General features: G+C 32.3%; 1 protein-coding gene across 3 annotated transcripts in view; it reads right to left on the minus strand.

The window, feature by feature from the left end:
- The window catches only part of LOC134681014 (uncharacterized), a 117,257-nt gene that overhangs the window by 72,506 nt on the left and 23,940 nt on the right, over positions 1 to 20,811 (minus strand). For all 3 annotated transcript variants that reach the window (XM_063540382.1, XM_063540375.1, XM_063540390.1), the window contains one exon: positions 5,674 to 5,840. In XM_063540382.1, coding sequence (XP_063396452.1) covers positions 5,674 to 5,840 — 167 coding nt within the window. The remainder of the gene's footprint in view (positions 1 to 5,673; positions 5,841 to 20,811) is intronic.

The following is a 20,811-nucleotide window of genomic DNA, read 5'->3' on the forward strand; positions in this document are numbered from 1 at the left end:
TTTTTTTCCTCCTTTCACAAAAGTTGTGATGAATCAGTTGAAAATCTTCCAACCCCCAAATGTCACCAATCTCATTCAAGTATTCGCAAGATTTAAAGAAAAAAATGACTGCGATATTGATACCATGTGAATAACATTGACTTATGAACTGTTCAGTTATACAAAAAAACATGAAGTGTTTCATTTATCTCCTTCTATAATATACCTTTAAACCTCACCTGCCAGGGTTAAAAAATTAACCGTTAACATGATTGGGTTACAAACTATTTAACATCCAGTCATTTCTTATTTGTTAGGCCAATTTTCTTAATCGAGATGTCATCTTTAGTTTGTTTTTGATCTATTCGACTAGAACATGGCTACATTCAAAACTGATGATCCTGGCAAAAGAATTTAAACACCTTTCGAAAAAAACTTATTTAGACCTCAATTGATGCACGCACATCACTTAAAACACAAAGCCGTTCAAATTTCATCAACTAATGTTTTACCTACTAGATATATACCCCAAACAATGGTACTACTTATTTACCAGATATGGACCGAGTAATTTAAAAGAAATAGGAGATATACTATCTCAGGATCCACAGAACATGGCCACCCTTAGTGCTGATACACATGACAAATTCATCTAATTAATACTTATCACAAATCTTTCACTTCTTTGTCAGACATTTTTGGAGGTAATATTTCACATATTATTTCAACTCAAACAAAAGTTTCAATTTCAAATGTTAATGAACATAACAATACAATTTATTGTGAAAAAAAATGTGAATCATGAAATATTTTTAATCGTTTTGTTATTCTTTTTGTTGATTCCGTTGTTTGTAGTCCTGTCATACAAAGTGTCATTTCCTGGGAAAATTTATTTTCTACATCCTTCTTGTTTAGAATACCTTAGAAGGTTAAATTCATAAAAACCTTCATATTATCATTAAATCAGCGCCTGTTATAGCCAATACCATTCTATGATGAGCCATTTTAGGTTTGAATTTTTATTTTCCAAAAGATCCTATTTTGGCTTTCTGAACCTCTGTTGTCTGTTACTTTTAGGTCAAAAGTATGAAAGAATATGCAGCACATCATAATTATCAAGCATCTCAAATGTATGAAAAATGTATCCAATTGTTTAAAATCTGGTAGCAACTATTTCAGTCATATTCAGGGAGAGAAAAAAAATCTTTCTTTTTTCAAATTTTTGAAACAAAATGATAATCTAATTAATGCTACAAGAAATCTTCATAAAAAAAATTAAAAGAATAATAATCATGTCCAACTTGAATTTCATTAAAGAGTTCAAGCAGAGACTTAAGTGGTGGCTAATATTCAGTAATACTATTCAAGTGATACCCTCATTTTAATTCAATATAAAATGTCCATTTACTATTCTAACCCCTTCATTTGATAATGTTACAAGGTATATATTATCTGTATAATAAGTACATCACTGATCTCAGTATCCATTTAAAATTCACTCAGCTAATAACAACGTCCAATTAATGTTTTCCCTTACACATTCATTCAATAAGCAAATTTCATTCATTCATAATTATACGTTATACCTTAATGTTCTCTCTTTAACAAACTTTAAATTCTCTCCCTTTCATAACAAATAGTATAAGGGTCACCACAGCGAGCCTAAATGACAGTCACTTTACCTACATGAAAGAAGCGTAATTTAACTCGTAACCCTTCCCACTTTGCTCTCGACACAATAAATGTCAAGCGTACAAAAGCTGATGGCCTCGACTATCTTTAGGGCAATGACCAAATTTTAAACCAGAGCAAACAATACATGTACTCTATCCACAACTATAAAAATATCACTTCACAAATATAACACAGTCACCGCTTTGTATTTGTTTAAACTGATTTTTACTGGTCATTTACACCTTGCCTTAAAAAAGTTTTTTTTTGTTCTGTGCCATTAAATACCAGTCCCTTGTATGAATGTATGAATTGTATTTGCATAGCTGAAATGAAAATGTACCAAAGAATGGATAGTTTAAGGGTAGCAATAAATCAATTTGATCTAAAACCTTTTTTTGATGTCTGCATTTTATTATTAAAAAATAATAATATTGAGAATGGAAATTGGAAATATGTCAAAGAGACAACAACCCGACCAAAAAGCAAATAACAACTGAAGGCATCAATGAGTCATCAATGCAGCAAGAAAATTCTACACCAGCAGGTAGGGTGCTGTAAATAAGGGGGCCTACATGTATGTATGGTATATTAAAGAAATTTATGCATATTATATGCCTTAGTCAGCAAAAATGTATTATGGAATAAAAGACATTTCCTATCAACTTGCAGCTTCCTATTTTTTATAGTTTAACACATTTCAATCTTTTCATAATAATTTGTAAATTATGGGGCGTTATGAAAGATATATTATAGAGGTTTATAATTTTATTTTGTAAATCAAACTATTCCATCTTCTGTATCTCTATATATTGATTTTTTACACAAACTTTCCCCTCTACTTCTCTATTTACAGAAAGTCTCTGGAGAATTTTTTAATTATGAAAATCCGACTTGCACTACTATCTAACTACCTAACATGCCAGCGAAACAACATCAGCAACGAAAACATTCTTTTCAATTTGGAACTAAATCATAGCTTCTCTTCACAAGAAGAGAAGATTTATTGGGAAAAATTTCTTTGCAAAATTTCATTAAAATATGTTTGGGAATAATTTACAAGATATGTAATGGATCTGACTTGACAAACCATTACATAAATCAAAAATAGTCTTACAATTTTCAAAAGTTTGTTATAAAAAAGTCATAAAGTTTAAACAAGATATTCTTCAAGGACCCTATAGGTTTAAACCATCATTGTCACAGATGTGTCTACAAATTAAAATACTGTGGATTCATTAAAAGACTGTGGATTCATTAAAATACTGTGGATTCATTAATATTTGTTGGATATTAAATTTCATGAATTTTGAAGGTACAGGATAGCCACAAATTTAAATGTTCAACAAATTGTAAATTTTCCATTGGCTTGTTTGCAGACTTTAGCAAAACCACGAAATACACACGTAATTAAATATCCACAAAAGTCAGTTTCCCTCAATCCATGAAAAATCCAAAGAAAATTAATGAATCCACAGTACTGTACAATCTGAGGAAATCAAAGCTTACTCTAAAGTATTGAAACAATATTCTAATTAGTGATTGTGAAATGGTGGGTGTTGAAATCCATATTTCATGCAAATTATATTGGTTAAATCTCTAATCAAGGGCTATTCAAAAAAAGATTCCTTGCTGGAGCCAACATTGGTCAGGTGAAACAGCTGGTTGCATATGAATTTACCTGAGATTTGGTTGTGACAGAAAATTTCCAACCACTGTGATTTTTAAAAAGACTTTAAACGGAACTGACAAATCGCAATAAAATATGGATTAAGTTAAGGCTTGATAATTTTGTGTTAATCTGCTGCCACAAGAATCCAATACTCCCCCACTTTTCATCAGCATAAAGCATAAAGGGAGGGATTTATAATTCCTCGTTTAAGTTACAGTAAACCATTTTATAACCATTAGAAGCTATTCAAAAAATACAAATACTGTTAACCATGAAGGGTAACAGATTATCAAGAATATATAAAGGAAATCAATAATTTGTTTTTGAAACTACCTCAAAATATTTGGATAAAAATGATTTATTATAAATATGAGTACAGTTGATATAGATTAGCAGACTTCCATACACTTAGTATAGTCAAAGAGTCACATTCCATGACCTAAAGGAACCAAAAGTATTTTCTGAACTGTGACAAGATCTGTCTTTTGAAGTACAGAAGCCAGCTTAGGTATGGGAGATGATATAAAGAACTCTTGGAAAAAAAGGAAATACTTGTAGTTTTGGAACAGTTGCCATAAGGAAGTAATGTTTTTGAAGCTCTGAATAAATGGAGGTCTATTGGTGATCAAAAACTTCTTTGAAAAAATCACTACTTTTGACACCTACCTCGTGGCAATTGTTTTTGCTTTCTTCCAAACAACAACCATTACATAAGTATGTGCCCTTGATTAACTTGGTAAATAGATCAATATTTAAGAAATATCATTTCAAATAGCTGAACCTTAAGCATAGAAACAGCTTTAAATGTCTACTATCCTTTATACATACATCAAACATTTACTTGTGATACTAATTATTTAGTGTCTAATCTAATGATCCAAAATTATCTTTTTCCATCCAATGACAGTTTATTCTTAAGACAAAATACACATAAGCCATAGGTTTCCCAATGGGTGGTTGTTAGTTTTGAATGGAAATAAAGCTAGGACTCGGAAACAACAGTGTACAGCCTACAGAGTGTTTTTCATGATGCCCATATAGGGTCATAAATATTTAGTAAGGTCGTAAGTGGTCAGTGTTTTTAATTACGACAACACGCTGGAGACATTTACTACATGGAACACTGACAAAACCTCAATAAATATCTTTGACGACGTGTTGAAGCAGCTTCTTTCATTATTCATAGAGTCCCTACTGGGATTTAATTAATATAATTCCCACATAATAATACTAAACATATATATTCAATGATCTAAGATCACGCTGTTCCTGCTCTGTGTATAATAGAGCAATTGTAAAATGGACAGAAAATGACTATCATAAGAACCTGCTTAAACACATGTTCTGTTTTAACATGACTGTTACATAAAAGATAGAATTGCTTTGAATTGCAATGCAAATTACGACCATAAAGAAGAATAAATGTTATATACGAGATATGGTTAACTACCTTCCTAAAATCAATAGCTATCGATTCCAAACAAGGTCTGTAGGGAGAGAAATGGTTTGATAACGTAGTAGAGAATCATTCTTTATATTGAAACCATTCTCCAGTGTATGTCAATCGACTATAATATGTATATCTATAAATTCCATGAGTGCATGTAAAAATCTACTGACTTAGTTTAGAGAGTTGATTCAAATAGATTCCATATTGTTCTTATTAATTAATATTTAATTGTTTCAATTATTTTATAATTTACAGCTCTAGTCTTAAATTTGTATATATATCTCCATTCATATATTACTCAAAACAGAGTTCCCATTATGTAGTATGAGGGTCGTCATAGGGGTTCCTTCATGAGGAATAAAGGTAATATCTTGTCAAATGATAGGATTTACAGTAATTTTTAAATTGTCTACAATTTAAATCATATCAGGGATAATGGAAAAAAACATTTTTCTCTAAATATAACAGTTTTCATTATAATTATGGTAAATTTATTAAATGTAAAAAAAAGTTGTATAACTTGTCATTTATGGGCAATAACTGCTATAAGAATTTGTCTCACAGTTTCGACAATAGGCAGAGCACATTATTTTGAACATGTTTGCTCCTTTCAGATTTTTTATAATGGTTCCAAAAATAATAGACAAAATTTGCCTTTTGACCCTATGTTATATTTTTAGCCAGATCAGCCATCTTGGTTGGTGGGTTGGGTCATCAGACACAATTTTTAAACTAAATATCCTAATGATGGTTGTGGCCAAGTTTGGTAAAGTTTGGCCCAGTAGCTTGTGGAAAAGTTTTTGGTAACAGTTAATAACGGACCATGGCGGACAACTGATGCCAAGTGATGAGAAAAACTCATTTTGCCCATTGTGGCAGGTGGGCTAAAAAATGAACTTACCTGTGTGCCACACCCCTTTCATGTAAATAATGAACTGCTGAAATTAGTTGTCTCATGTATACTCTGACTTTCTCCTCTGGTAAACAGTTTTCTTTATGAGTTTTGATATAAGCCAAAAGATCTCCCCCTGCTGCACATTCTAACACTAAACAATACAAAGTAGTAGCCTGTAATGAAAGAATAATACAAAATTTAAATACAAATTTATAAAAAAAACAAGGTTATCAAACTATGAAATGGTTTCTGTTATTAATGTTGAATGTGTTAAAGAACAAGATATTTAAAATTGAGACAGTCAAAGAATATTTGAAGTGTTTCTAAATGGCAATAAAAATGTTGTCATTTAACTAAATGGTTATGCCAAAGTCTGTGGTTAGCAACAGTGGTGCATATGTTCTGTCATAAGAAACATGTGTTGTATGCAAAATTAAGAACAAATCTGCAAGACACATCTCAGCATTGAAAATTCACCTTTCAGTTTGTAGCATCAACAAATATAAACCCAAAACTACAACACTTTGACTTTGGGTAACCTATTCAATAAGTATAAAAGTATGTCTGCAGAACTAGAGGATGTTTATTTATTGACTTTAAAAGTATGTCTGCAGCTAGGTCTGCAGAACTAGAGGATGTTTGTCTATTGACCTTAAAAGTATGTCTGCAGCTAGGTCTGCAGAACTAGAGAATGTTTGTTTATTGACTTTTGATATTTTTCAGATAAGAAATTACATTGTTTCTCTCACCAGTGTAATTCCAATAATTGTGATTTGCATTTATATTCTTTTTGAGACACCCGATAGTACTATAGCTATCTATTGTCTAAGAAATGAAACAAGTAATGAAGACAAGACCAAGTCTAGATCTGGACCTACAGTATATCATTGCATGTAATTGAATAAGTTAACATGTATTATGAACAAGAATGTGTCCCCAGTACACGGATGCCCCATCCCCACTATAATTTTCTATGTTCAGTGGACCATGAAAATGGGGGGAAATCTGTAATTAGGCATTAGCATTAGAAAGATCATATCATAGGGCACATGTGTATTTAGTTTCAAGTTGATTGAACTTCATCAAAAACTACCTCGACTAAAACTTTAACCTAAAGCAGGACAGACTGATGGACTGACAAAAGAACGGACGAACGAACCAATGAACAGACGAACGAACGAACGAACAAACAGACAGAAGAAAGGAAGTATGAACGGACGCACAGATAAGAAAACATAAACAAGAAGTACTGGTGTCTGACAATTATAAAAGTGCACACCCACACACGCACACACACATTATAACTCTTGTCTCATTAATCTCAAACTGCTGACCAACTATGACGTCATTCTATTTAATAGTTGACAAAATATTGTTTGGACTGTAAAGCATATAGACAGACGAACAGACTGACAGACAGATTATATAGGTCGACTTAGAATAAGCTCTCACTTCTCGAGTTTAATTAGGGTTAAATATCTTCAAACACACATATCCAGAAAAATTACCCCTATGAGACAATAGATAAAACATAGGGTATCCAGGTACTCAATGTATTTTTATACAATCCAATACAAAATGCACAACTAAATTCTCTATAGGATATCTATTACTTCAATATCCTGTTTATTTTTTTTCTTTGTTTTATTGAAAAATCTTATCTGTTGAAAGCAGAATGAAAATTATGTACTTGTGAATATCAAACATTCTACTCTTAGAGCCAACAATCTTACCATGGTTGTATATGACAATTGTTACAGGTAAAACAAAGTCTTTATCTAATTATCTTAAAACCACAGAATTTTACACTGGTGCCTGTCGTCTTTATAAAGTGCAAATGACTTCCTAATCAAACCAAATTTGAAATTAAAACCTAATTCACAATGACAAACAAAAAGGATTAATTAATTATCATTTCAAACAAATCTTTAATATTAACATAAAATCCATACAGGAAGAACCTGACATCAACCACTTATAACAGACATGAGATAAGGGGAAGCAATGCTTTTCCTAGGTACAGACCTTTAACAATGATTCAAACCTGCCATGTTAACATATTATACCTGTCATTTATTTAATTGTTAAGAAAGCATAAGGTGCTATAATTCATCACATAAAATCATGAGTTACAAATGTAAAAAAAAAAAACAGAAGTAAAGTGCTTTCACTGTCGCTTTGATGTTATTCCTCATCTAAAAGTCCAATTAAAAGATGAGATTTTTTTTTATAAATTAAGTATTGGTTTTTGGGGAGGGAGCTTGCGAAAAAAAGTCTTCTAGGTGTGGCCTGTTGTGATGTAAAATTTGTGACCACATGCATATCTCTTTTTTTCAGCAGCAGTCACATTATTATTACCTGCCCTGGGTGAAGTTCCCCTCCAATCGATACTAATACGAATTAACTGTTCAATTTTTACTCAGACATTGAATTAATTATAATCACTTAATTTCAATTTGTTTATTTATTTTCATTTAAGACAGGTAAGTTAAAAATTATAAAAGAGAGAAAGAAAAGCAGACAAGATACAGACATGTATTATGAAGTCATTCAGAAGTATATATTTACTATAGAGGTATCTTTCTGCATACAAACAGAAATTGGAGATTTAAACTGACAGACTGGGGAAACTTAAAATGACAAGAGAGAAAATTGAACTCTGGATAAGATTTCAGTGCAATCTTTGATCTTGTAACAATCCAACTGACATTTACTGGGTGAAGATGACATAGTCATGATGGTAGCTTGAACTTCTTGACAGGCTGATACATTTAAAAATCAAAAGTGTGGAAAACCATTTATCTTTTAACAACTTCATCTGTTTATAAAGTGAAATGTAGACAGATATTAGATTGCAAATAGTTCATTCAATGAAATGTTGAAATCTAACTTTTGTTCTGAAATTGATTGAGGGTTAGTTGTTCATTAAATTTTATATTATTCATTCATTTTTGTTGGAAAACTATTCTACTTCATAAAATACTCTGCTTAAACAAATTGTTCATCAATTTAGAAATCAGGATATTATTTTTAGGAACAGCAGTTCAACAACAACAAAAAATCTACCAGCAAATCTACGAGCTTTTAAGATCATGCAACCCCAGGTTGAAGTTACAAAAAACTGTTAAATCTTCCAGTAATTGAGAACTTTTCCATAATTCAAAAACTTCAAAGTTTTCAATTAGTGGAAGAAGGACTTAAAAGACTATGACTACACCCCACTTAAGTCAGGGAAAGAAAATAAACTTTTTCAACCTGTTCCTGTGTTATCTAGTTTATATTTCTCTGTCAAACTTTAGGAGGGTAGACATAAATTAGACAAAATTCATGCCTACACCATTTCAAAATTATTAACAAATTCCTGCAACCAACCAGGTGGCATTAACATCATGGATTAATTTTAAACTATTTAAAAAACTATTTCACTTTACTTAATATTTAACATGTCAGGAATTTCTTCCTATGATATTTACGACTTTTGAAACATGATCAATGTTATTTTTGAAATTTAAAGATATAGATTTCTTCAAATATTCAAAAAACAAAATGTCAAAACTGATAAAAATCATATTTTTGAATTCTTCTTAAAGAAGTGAGCACTTTACACATTTCATGAGACCATTCAATTTGGGTTCATATTATAATATCTGATATATTTAATGACTGCCCATGTTAATTCCCGTAATTTACCTGCAATCTAAAGTCATAAACCCGAAATTCGTCTCATGTTTCAGATAACTGTTTGCACATATTTTCTGACAAAGTACCTCATTTATTACTTAAAATAAAGAGGGATTAAGTCCTGTGATAATGAAACTGATAGGATCTGGAGATTAAAATCTTGTACAACTGACTATTAGAAGATCACACCTGTCTGACCGATTTGTCTGTCTTCACAGGTAGACACTGCAATACACATTCTCTAACATTCATCTCAATGCATACAAGATTTAAATTGTCAAAATTGTCACAATTAAATAAATATTAGGAAATAAATATGCCATTCAGGTGGAAGATATATTCTAGATTTTCAAAAGGTAGAATGAATTAAACGATTACCAGTATTATATGACAATTGTCTGAGTATTGCATAGGAAGTAATAAAAAAAATATCATTATATAATAATTAGATTAAGATTGTATAAGAATGAACAATTGTGTTTCAAATTAATTCATCATTATTTGACCCCAGTAGCACATAAAAAATTTTCAAAATTCATTTTATTTTCCAAAAAACTGTAATTTTGGGGCCTTTTTTTAGCTGATTAAGCTGTAAGTATGTGCTTTGCTCATTGTTGAAGGTCAACTACAGTGACCTATAGTTGTCTATTTTAGTGAAATTTTGGTCTCTTGTGGAGAGTTGTCTCATTGGCAATTATACCTCATCTTCGTTTTTTAAATGTAACATCTAAAAACTAACCACTGATTACCCCACTGGGTTTCTGTATTCCATTAGGAGTCCAAGAGTATAGAAAAATATTATACCACAGAGTCAAAGCAAACCTCGATTTACAAAGTTTGTTATACCAACAAGTATATAAGTAAGGCTTAGTTATTACTAATTGTTTTGGTAATTTGGCCTTAAAATAAAGGTTTTGCATCTTAGACCTCTATAGACCCTTCTAGCAAACCACAACCCACACGTAACATCATATATAGTAAGTCAGCAGTACAATGAAATGATAAAAAGTGTAAGAGTCATGACCTTTGAAAACTACATTTGCCATGGAAAAGAGACATGCACTTTCAACATGTATAAAAATATAGAAAAGCTTTATGTCTGAATTTCTTATTATCGTCATTATTAGCCTTAGAGACATAACAAAATCAATTTATCTTAGGGCAATATAAGTAATATACTTTTGACATCAGTGCTTGTGGGGCTGACATTTGCATCAGCAATGATCTCGTAGCAATGATACTTCCTTATGAGATGCCGTTTCTTTTGTAATCTAATTTTTAATATGCTACCTGCTCTTAATCTGTCTAACCAAAGGCAAAGATAATACTGCAATACAGTCTACCCAAAACTCATCAAAACGGATTAAATAGTAACAATAATTATTTTGATATTCAATATCCTCCAATATCATATTCAAGGTACAGATTTATGAAAAATAAATAATTGTGATGATCCATTAGTGCTCATAACAGCACCATGATGACAAGGAGGTAAAAAAAAATGTCATAACGTGGAGAAAATCTGCCAATGTGATGTTCCTAATTTCCTACTCAACTTTTCACTTGTGATATATGGTTTGATAACTATGGAAGCATTATTAGAAAATAACTAAATTACTCCAGTAGGATTCAAGCAATAGATAGATGGTGTGATAGGGATCGGCAGATATAAATGGCTGCAAAATAAAATCTATATTTTTGTCATTACAACATTTTTATGGATGAACATCGATTGTCAAATGAATTCCATCGTTTTTCTATATAATTTGCAGTAATACATTGAGTTATCCTGTAAATACAGTATCTGCCATGTTATTATTGGTGCCGATTCTACCTTAATTTTCAATTAGTCCATCAGATTAATTTCGTTTCTGGCGTAATAATCCTAGCAGATGTTCTTTTTATCCATGTAATTTAACATACAAATGTATTAGTATATGATCTATTGTAATGAAGCCTACATGAAACTTCAATATCGAGTATGGAGTGGGCAAGGATATTAGTTGTTACACTTTACTAATTACAAACTTATTGATGTACTACATTTTAGACATATCCATTTTACTTCTATCAGGAATATTGTTTCAACAAACAACATCAAATTGTTTTAAAAAAAAATTCAATGCTAAATTTCAAGAATGCTCCCCTGAGTACAACAGTTTATAACAGAAACAAATAAAGAAATATCTATTTATTACCATTTTGTTCTAACACTAAGAATCACATTGAAGTTCCAAAACCAATCATGCATAAAATCTAGGTCAAATGACACAGATTCTTACTTTTGTCAAAAGTCAAGTTTAAAAATTTATAAAATGCAGCATACAAATTAACATGGTATGATATGTTCAATTTTCTCTGCTCTGCTAAATCGGTTAAATTGAGGTCTAGCACATTTTTAAATAAGATCAATTACTTTATTGTAATATTGACTGAAGTGTGATTTCCTTAGTAATGTGCTAGACATGCTATCTATCCAATAAAAAGAGCAGGCTAAACTTTTCATAGCATGTTATTATTCTATATTCGACACTCTGAAATTTTTGACTCGATTCTGGAAAAGTTAAACAGTTAATTATTTTTAAATTAATATGGCTAATTAAGCTCATGTTTTGGAATCAGAACCCTCAAAATTAAAGATAAATGGGGAAAATAATCAAAATAGCAGGTGTGCTAACTATGCAACTTTCTATATAAACAAGGGGCCTCAGTGGGAGAGTGGTCTAAGTAGTAACTACTGTAATCACTAGCCAGTCAACACTGAGGTTGTGAGTTCGAGGGACCCTGCTCATGTAGGAGTACTGACGACTCCAATCTTAATTGACTAGGATAATCAGTTTTCCTATTGAAGGTCAGTGGTTTTCTCCACCAATAAAAACTGGTTGGAAGGAAATAAAAAAACAACAACATATAAACAATATTTCCAAGGGGTATAACTCTTATAAAAATTAATTGATCAGCATGGCAGAGATTTTTCAAATTTGTCTGAGGCATAGCTGATATAAATCTATTATATAAGTCTAATTAAAATTTGGCAAGAATTGTTACTTGAAAGCAGTAACAAGACTGAATGGACATACAGATTCATGGACCCGAGCAAACTTTGTCTCTAGCTGCACATCCCTAGGGGCACAAAAGAGCGGAAAAACACACACACTTATTTTCTGTTTGGTCAAAATCGATTCCATGCATATATCTAGCTGTTATCATCATTATAATCCTTCATCATCATTTCTTATTTTAAGTTCCATGTAGAAATAGTTGATGACAGGTAAATCTCAAAGGAATTGAACTTTCCACCATTTAATTGCAATATTTCCATGTCGTTTAATGTAGATGTGATATTGCTTTTATCATCTGTATCAAATATTAATGATACATTTTCAGAAATGCATGAGCAATGAGCAAATAAGAGTACAAAAAAATCTTATCAAAAACCAAATTTTTTAAAACAAACATCAAACAATCACACATAAAACAGAAAAAGATCAAATCAGTCTAGTATGGTTGTAAAATGGTAATATATTACCTGAAACACGAATTAAAATAGGCAAAAATCTGTTGTGACATAATGTTATCATGTAGTAACATTAACAGAGACATTGGTGACAATGTTTGCAATTGTCAAATTTTCACGCTTATTTAAATATCAAATACTCTTCAATAAAACTTAACAATGGGCATACAGACTTATTTCTTTTATCTAATAAGGTAAAAAAATATCAAAACAAAGGCTTTTATGTTCAATATAAAAAAAAAACTTTCAATGTAGACGAAAACCAATTCATCACAAATATAACTACATTAGGTAAAGTAATATTGAAAACGTAACCTTTGAGAAAGGAAAAAACATCTAGACATGCATGTCGTATCTTTGCGATTTTACGGATACTCGATATCGTCTAGGTTGTAGTAGAAAACACCTACAAGGACAATTTCTTCAATTGTGAACAATCGAAGGTGAAGGAATTTTTTCCTCAAATTGAATTCAATTTTTTTAATAACATGCAAAGGTTACTGGATCACATATAGTTGATTTAACAAATAGTAAGGCACACTGTTCACCAAGCAATATTAAGTTCTCTTCAACAGATATTTTAACCACAATTGTTGACCTATTTTTCACATTATACTGATGTATTACCAACAGAATCCCCCCCATAATGGCCATTAAAGAGAAATCTTAGACAAGCAAAAAAAGAGTTACAGAATATAACAGTGTGTTACATGTCAAAGTAGTCCCAAACTCCTATGCCATCTGACAATGTGATTTGAGACTCACGGTGCAAGGACCCTTATAATGAAGCAAGCCCATTGAAGGAGACTGCACATTTTTTCATGCTAAAATAATTAACTTCGCATACACCACTCATAATTCAAAATTAAAAGTATCTATCTCATTATCTTCTTCTAAGTTCTGATTTTATTAAAGAGGGACAATAGATATCAGATATTCAAACTAATAGATTGATAAACTGACAACACCATGACTAAAATTCCTAAAAAAGACAAAAAATAGAACAAATTAGAAACAACATAAAAAAAACTAAAAACTAAGCAACGCAAACCCCACTAAAAACTGAGAGCCGTGGTGTAGTGGTAAGTGCATCGGACTACTAACACAAAGGTTCCTGGTTCGATTCCCGTTTGGGATGAAAATTTCAGGAACTCAATTTTCGGCTCTCCCTTGACACCATCTGCGAGTATGGTCTTGAGGAAACGATGATAGTCCGTCGGAAGGGGACGATAAATGGCTGACCCATGTTAAGAGAGAGCCATATCTCTTGCACGTTAAAGACACCCTTGTAGATTTCGAAAAAGAGTAGGCTTAGATGCCGCTACAAGGCAGCACTCGCAACCGCAAAGTGGAAAGGGATTAATATAAGTTGCAAAACTTGTTTCCCAATCCACTAAAAATAAATGTTTAAACTAAATTAAAAACTCAGGGTGATCTCATGCACTCATATAAACAATTTAAAATGTGATAAAAAGGACAACTAAAGGAAATAATCTGTTTTCAGTAACTTTATATATAATCAACAACATATTGAATTACAGTGAAGATCACAAAACATTGTGTTTCTTGTATGAAAGAGATCATGTAGACAAACATGCTTGTATTGAAATTAAATGAAGTAGACAAACATGCTTGTGTTGTAATTATACAACAAAGTCAGCAATTACAAATTTCTGTACATCATACTTAAAATCTGCCAAAAAAACAGTTCAAATATTGAAGAAGTATGACTACAAAGATCTATTGATTGTGCAGTAAACAATGCACAAATCCTAATTCAAACATTTGCTTTTATAAAAGGATAACTAAATTTTGCAAGGTCAGCTAAAACTTATCAATGTATTACATAAAACATTACAAAACCCAAATCTGACTGATGCAAGTCTCTACAGCATTTATACTTGTACAAACTAACTGGAAAATAATAAGATTTCAGAAACCACAGAACTATTGTTACTTATTCATCTGCATAACTATTAGACAATAGATTTGAATTTAAAAAGATTGAACCAAAATGGATCAGTGAGTACTTAAATTGATGAAATAACAACATGAATTAATTTCTCAATGGAAATGCTTTATCACCGTTAATAACAATACCACAAAGGTAACATAAGCAAACTAGATCTTATCACAGGGATGGGTGACAAAAACGGAATGAAGGTTACTTTGTCACTTAACTAACAGAGAAAGCAAGATTGTCTTATGATATCACATTTATAATACCTTAAACGCAAAAAGCGAAACTCACTCAATACTGTATTTTCATGGGCCATTGGAGGACCATAAATCATAGATGTTAAACTTTTTAATATTGTAAGCCTTAAAGCTCCAAGACAATACACAAAAACCTATGTTTGACATACCAGCACTAAAAGTACCCAACCCCTATCTTTAAAATATCAAATTTTCACTATATTTTGGAGCCGCCGATAACTGTTTTCTATTGAAGCTCATCCATCTGTGTAAGGTGAGGAACATTTCAAGCTTAATTTCAAACGGAAAGTATCCGCTAACACAAGGTTAATAGAGAAAATGATACCAACTGAACAAAATATTTCATCCAAAACCTTTCCATTTTAACAATTGTTAGGTGATGGTTTCATGTTAAGATATCATCAATTACTTGAGAGAAGGACAGACTTGATTATCAGATTTAAGGGTGAACTACTCATTATATACACTACCATGAAAGTGGATTAAATACCTAGTACTTTAACAGATTAATCGGGTTAAATATGGGGAATATTATGTTTTATCGACTGAATCAATATTAACTGCTTGCTAATTATTCAAATGGACTTTTAATGAGATTAATGAGATTAATCAAAAAAGGACCACTAAGATTTTATTCAAACGGACCTTTAATTGGATTAATTGACATTAAGCCATATTTTGGACCACCAAGTTTTTATTTTATAAAGGGACATTTGATGATGAGATTAACTGACCATAAGCTAAAAGGACCACCAAGTTTTTTTTATTCCTTGTTTGAAATAACAATAAACATCTAGCTGGTAGAACCCTGGGGTCAGGTCCAATATAGTGAAACCATAATTTTTTTGCCTGCATCTATAGGGGTATTTTATAGCATTATTTGTCTACTGATCTTGTTTTTAGAGGTTTCATCATTCTTGTCTTGGTCTAATTGTATTTCAAATTATATTGAGCACTGTTCAGTCGATTAAAAATATAAGCAAGGGTCTGAAAAAGGTAAAAATTAAAAACGCAACTTGTCCTTTTTGATCTGTCTGTAATTGTTGTACATCCCTTCAGATGTATCTACTTGAGTGCACCATCAGGCATGCTATAAGACCTGAAGTATAGCTATCTGAAATTTGATCTAAGCATGTATTTCATAGTTTACATACAAGTTTCTAAAAGTAAAATTAAGTCTTTAATTGTCAAAGCACTTGTTCCTCTCGTCTTAATGAGCCTAAGTGATAAGTATCATGCAAACTAGCATGCAAAATGGCAGTTTAAATTTAAATGCAGTTTTATTTCTGTTTTAACTATCTGTACATCAACCAAACTGAAAATAGAAACGTCTTTTATCAACAGTCATGGAAGGATGAAACAAGCAAACATATTGATCCCTTTACTCAGTCTTGATATAATTGATACAGTGTCACCTATCTGACAACTACCAATGCCACCATTTTACCCATTTTACAATTCCGATAGAACTGCACACAGAAAAGGATCAATTAAGTTTAATCAAACCAGCCATATGATGTGAACCTACTAAATCAATTTCCAATCACGGATTTATTTTCCCTCATTTTCAATTGTTTTCTATATAAAGGTTGATCACACTAAAATCACAATCATTTGAGAATATAAAATGTTGAAAACCTGTGTTGCATGCTTTCTGTAGGCGTCAGGACAATCAAGGACAAGAACACCTTCAAAAGGTTTCACTTTTATCTGTTTAACTTGATACATTTGTCTGTCTCCTGTTAACTAAAGGAAATTTGCTACATGTACATGTATCTCTATTCTAGATTATTCTACACCTTCCAGGACATTTCTCAGTCATATGTATTTATTTTATATGTATGATATTTCATCACATAGCACAGTTTTTATCATATTTATATTTATTCCTGAGTGTTCCACAACCGTCCAAGATCTCTTCAGGTGTATATTTCGTACGGTATATTAGAATTATATGAATTTAAATGTATATATATTTCAGCACAAAGTACATGAAGCACACAGTTTTTATCATGTTCATATCGCTATTCTATTTGCTATCTCTATACTAGATTATTTTACACATTCCAGGATCTTCTAGATGGACATTTCTCAGTATTGTTATGCATACATGTATATATTTATTTTATATCTATTATATTTCAGCACATAGTACATGTAGCACACAGTTATTTATTGTGTTTATATCTTTAGTCTAGATTGCTTCACACATGCAGGGCTCTCCAGGTGTATCGCCACAGGTCATTTTCTTATGTATATTGCACTACACCTGCTGGATCGCCACAGGTTATTTTATTTATGTGTATTGTACTAAGCCTGCTGGATCGCCACAGGTTATATTATTTTATTTATATATATTGTACTACGCCTGCTGGATCGCCACAGGTAATTTTATTTATGTGTATTGTACTACGCCTGTTGGATCGCCACAGGTCGTATTACCCTGCTGGATCGCCACAGGTCATTCATTCTCTTTATGTATACTGTACTACACCTGCTGGATCGCCACAGGTCATTCTGTCTATTTATGTGTATTGTACTACGCCTGCTGGATCGCCACAGGTCATTTTCTTATTATGTATATTGCACTACGCCTGCTGGATCGCCACAGGTTATTTTATTTATGTGTATTGTACTACGCCTGCTGGATCGCCACAGGTTATTTTATTTATATATATTGTACTACGCCTGCTGGATCGCCACAGGAAATTTTATTTATGTATACATGTATTGTACTACAGCTGCTGGATCGCCACAGGTTATTTTACTTAGGTGTATTGTACTACGCCTGCTGGATCGCCACAGGTCATACTACCCCTGCTGGATCGCCACAGGTCATTCATTATTTCAGTATAGTAATGCATACATGTAGGTATTTATTTTATATGTATTATATTTCAGCACATAGTACATGTAGCACACAGTATTTATCATGTTTATATCTTTAGTCTAGATTGCTCCACACATGCAGGGATCTCTCCAGGTGTACATTTCATACAGTACAGTTATATATATTATATTTCAGGTCGAACCTGCTGGATCGCTACAGGTCTTTCATTCTTTTTATGTATATTGTACTACACCTGCTGGATCGCCACAGGTCGTATGGTACTTGCTGCATCGCCACAGATCATTCATTATCTTAATGTATACTGTACTACGCATGCTGGATCGCTACAGGTTAATTAATTATGTGTATTGTACTATGCCTGCTGGATCGCCACAGGTCATATTATCTTTTATTATGTATTAATGTGTTATATTTGACTCAGCTAGTATTTCCACTTAGACTCTCTTGTTTAAGGATTACTAAGACTTCCCAGGTTGTTTCTTTTCTTTTATTTTACAGGAAAATACAGATACAGATATTAAAACCTTCGTTTTATCGGATGAAGACTTCAGAACTTTATAGCACCGTTATATAGAAAACATACCCTGATGCCTGCCTTCATATATAGTTAAATGTGTTAGACAACAGTTCAACTTTGTTTATTAACCTCTCGTTTTCGGATGCAGAATTCAGAACTATTAAGCACTGGAATATGAGGACAGCATATCTTGAAGCAACTTCAGAACTATATAGCAACTGAATATATAAGGAGGACGATACCTTGATTCATGCATTCATAGTTAATGTGTCAGAACTACAGTCACACTTCTTTAAGCATTAAACGCAAGAATTTTAACTATGTAAGACAGAGTTATTTTATCCGTCTGGGTTAGAGAGAAGTGATTACTGTTATCACTCTTTCAGAACTGGTAGAGGGTTCTTTTTAAAGCACAACAGAAATGTGTTGTTTTTAAAATCTTCAGCGGCAGCAGCGGGAATTGAAGATCATATCATACAAACACTTGGTAGATGGTCATCGGACTGTTATATCAGACATATAAGAACTGATAAGAGAGTTATTTCTAAAGCACAACAGATAATGTGTCATTTTGAAATTAATGTTTTGGTAATGTTGTTTATTTTTACATATGTGTTTTTAAGCATTATTATTTCTTGGGGGCTTTCATTCTTTCATTAATGAACTCATTTCATTTGGCCTTTTTAATTCCAGGGGAATCATACTCCCCCAATTCAATAATACATCAGATAGGTTCCTGTCGAGGAACAAATAGGTAGTTTAAAGTAGTATTTTTACTACGCTGGGATCGCCCAGAAGCAATTAGGTTCATTCCTGGGGGTCGCCCCAGGAATTAGGTTCATTCCTGTCGAGGAACAAATAGGTTCATTCCTGGGGATCGCCCCAGGAACAATAGGCTCATTCCTGGGGGTCGCCCCAGGAAATAGGTTCATTCCTGTCGAGGAACAATAGGCTCATTCCTGGGGGTCGCCCCAGGAAATAGGCTCATTCCTGTCGAGGAACAATAGGTCATTCCTGTCGAGGAACAATAGGTCATTCCTGTCGAGGAACAATAGGTCATTCCTGTCGAGGAACAATAGGTCATTCCTGTCGAGGAACAATAGGTCATTCCTGTCGAGGAACATAAGTCATTCCTGGGGGTCGCCCCAGGAAATAGGCTCATTCCTGTCGAGGAACAATAGGTCATTCCTGTCGAGGAACAATAGGTCATTCCTGTCGAGGAACAATAGGTCATTCCTGTCGAGGAACAATAGGTCATTCCTGTCGAGGAACATAAGTCATTCCTGGGGGTCGCCCCAGGAAATAGGTTCATTCCTGCCGAGGAACAATAGGCTCATTCCTGGGGATCGCCTCAGGAACAATTTTTTAAATTTATTTTTCTCATATTTTGATTAGTTTGAAATATTCATTTTTCTCATATTTTGATAAGATTTTTAAAATTAAGCCAAATTTTTTAAGTGAATGAGTAGCCCCAAGAAAGCCAATAATGTATTATAATGTTTATAGTCTTGCCATGTAGAAAGATATGTACTGTTATGTTACAGTTTATTTTAATATTATGTGTAGATTTAGTATGTTTTGATATTTTAATAATAAACATTATTCTTAAATTGTGTTGTGTATAAAAGGAAATTTGATTTATTAAATTATAGTTTATACACAATACAATGCATCTGTTCATCAAAGATTAGCAGGCCATATCTTAGTCTATTCTTAGGCAATTGCATAACATTTATTTTTAGATTATTAGGAATAGTGCCCTAGAGGGGGGTTAGAGTATTGTTGATGAAATTGAGAGAACGCATCGATGTATCGGATGCAAGAACAATTAGCTATCCCACCCGCCTTCCCCTACAACACCTGTGCATTAACTGGGTATTTAGTCTACAGGTCATGATTGGATAAATATGCTACAAGTACTGAAAGAGTTATTTAGTTACAGTCAGGTCTATAATTAAATTCTGACTAAACATTTAAGAATATTCATATAGCGGAGTAGTTGGTTTTTGTTCTCATATAGCTGATGAGTGTTTTCCATGCATTCACTCAAGCGAAGTCGAAAATATATCTATAATTGATGTTATAAAGAATGATTTGAAATTGCTATATTACATTGTGAAAGATCTATTATATTTCTAGTTTGTTATTTTCAAATGTACATATTTGTTACTTCATGTTTAAGGGGCTACTCATATAGAAATGATATGTGTATTTTTGCCTTTTTAATTCCAGGGGAATCATACTCCCCCAATTCAATAATACATCAGATAGGTTCCTGTCGAGGAACAAATAGGTAGTTTAAAGTAGTATTTTTACTACGCTGGGATCGCCCAGAAGCAATTAGGTTCATTCCTGGGGGTC

This window comes from Mytilus trossulus, chromosome 1 (assembly GCF_036588685.1).
Source record: "Mytilus trossulus isolate FHL-02 chromosome 1, PNRI_Mtr1.1.1.hap1, whole genome shotgun sequence".
In the NCBI taxonomy this organism is placed as follows: Eukaryota; Metazoa; Mollusca; class Bivalvia; order Mytilida; family Mytilidae; genus Mytilus; species Mytilus trossulus.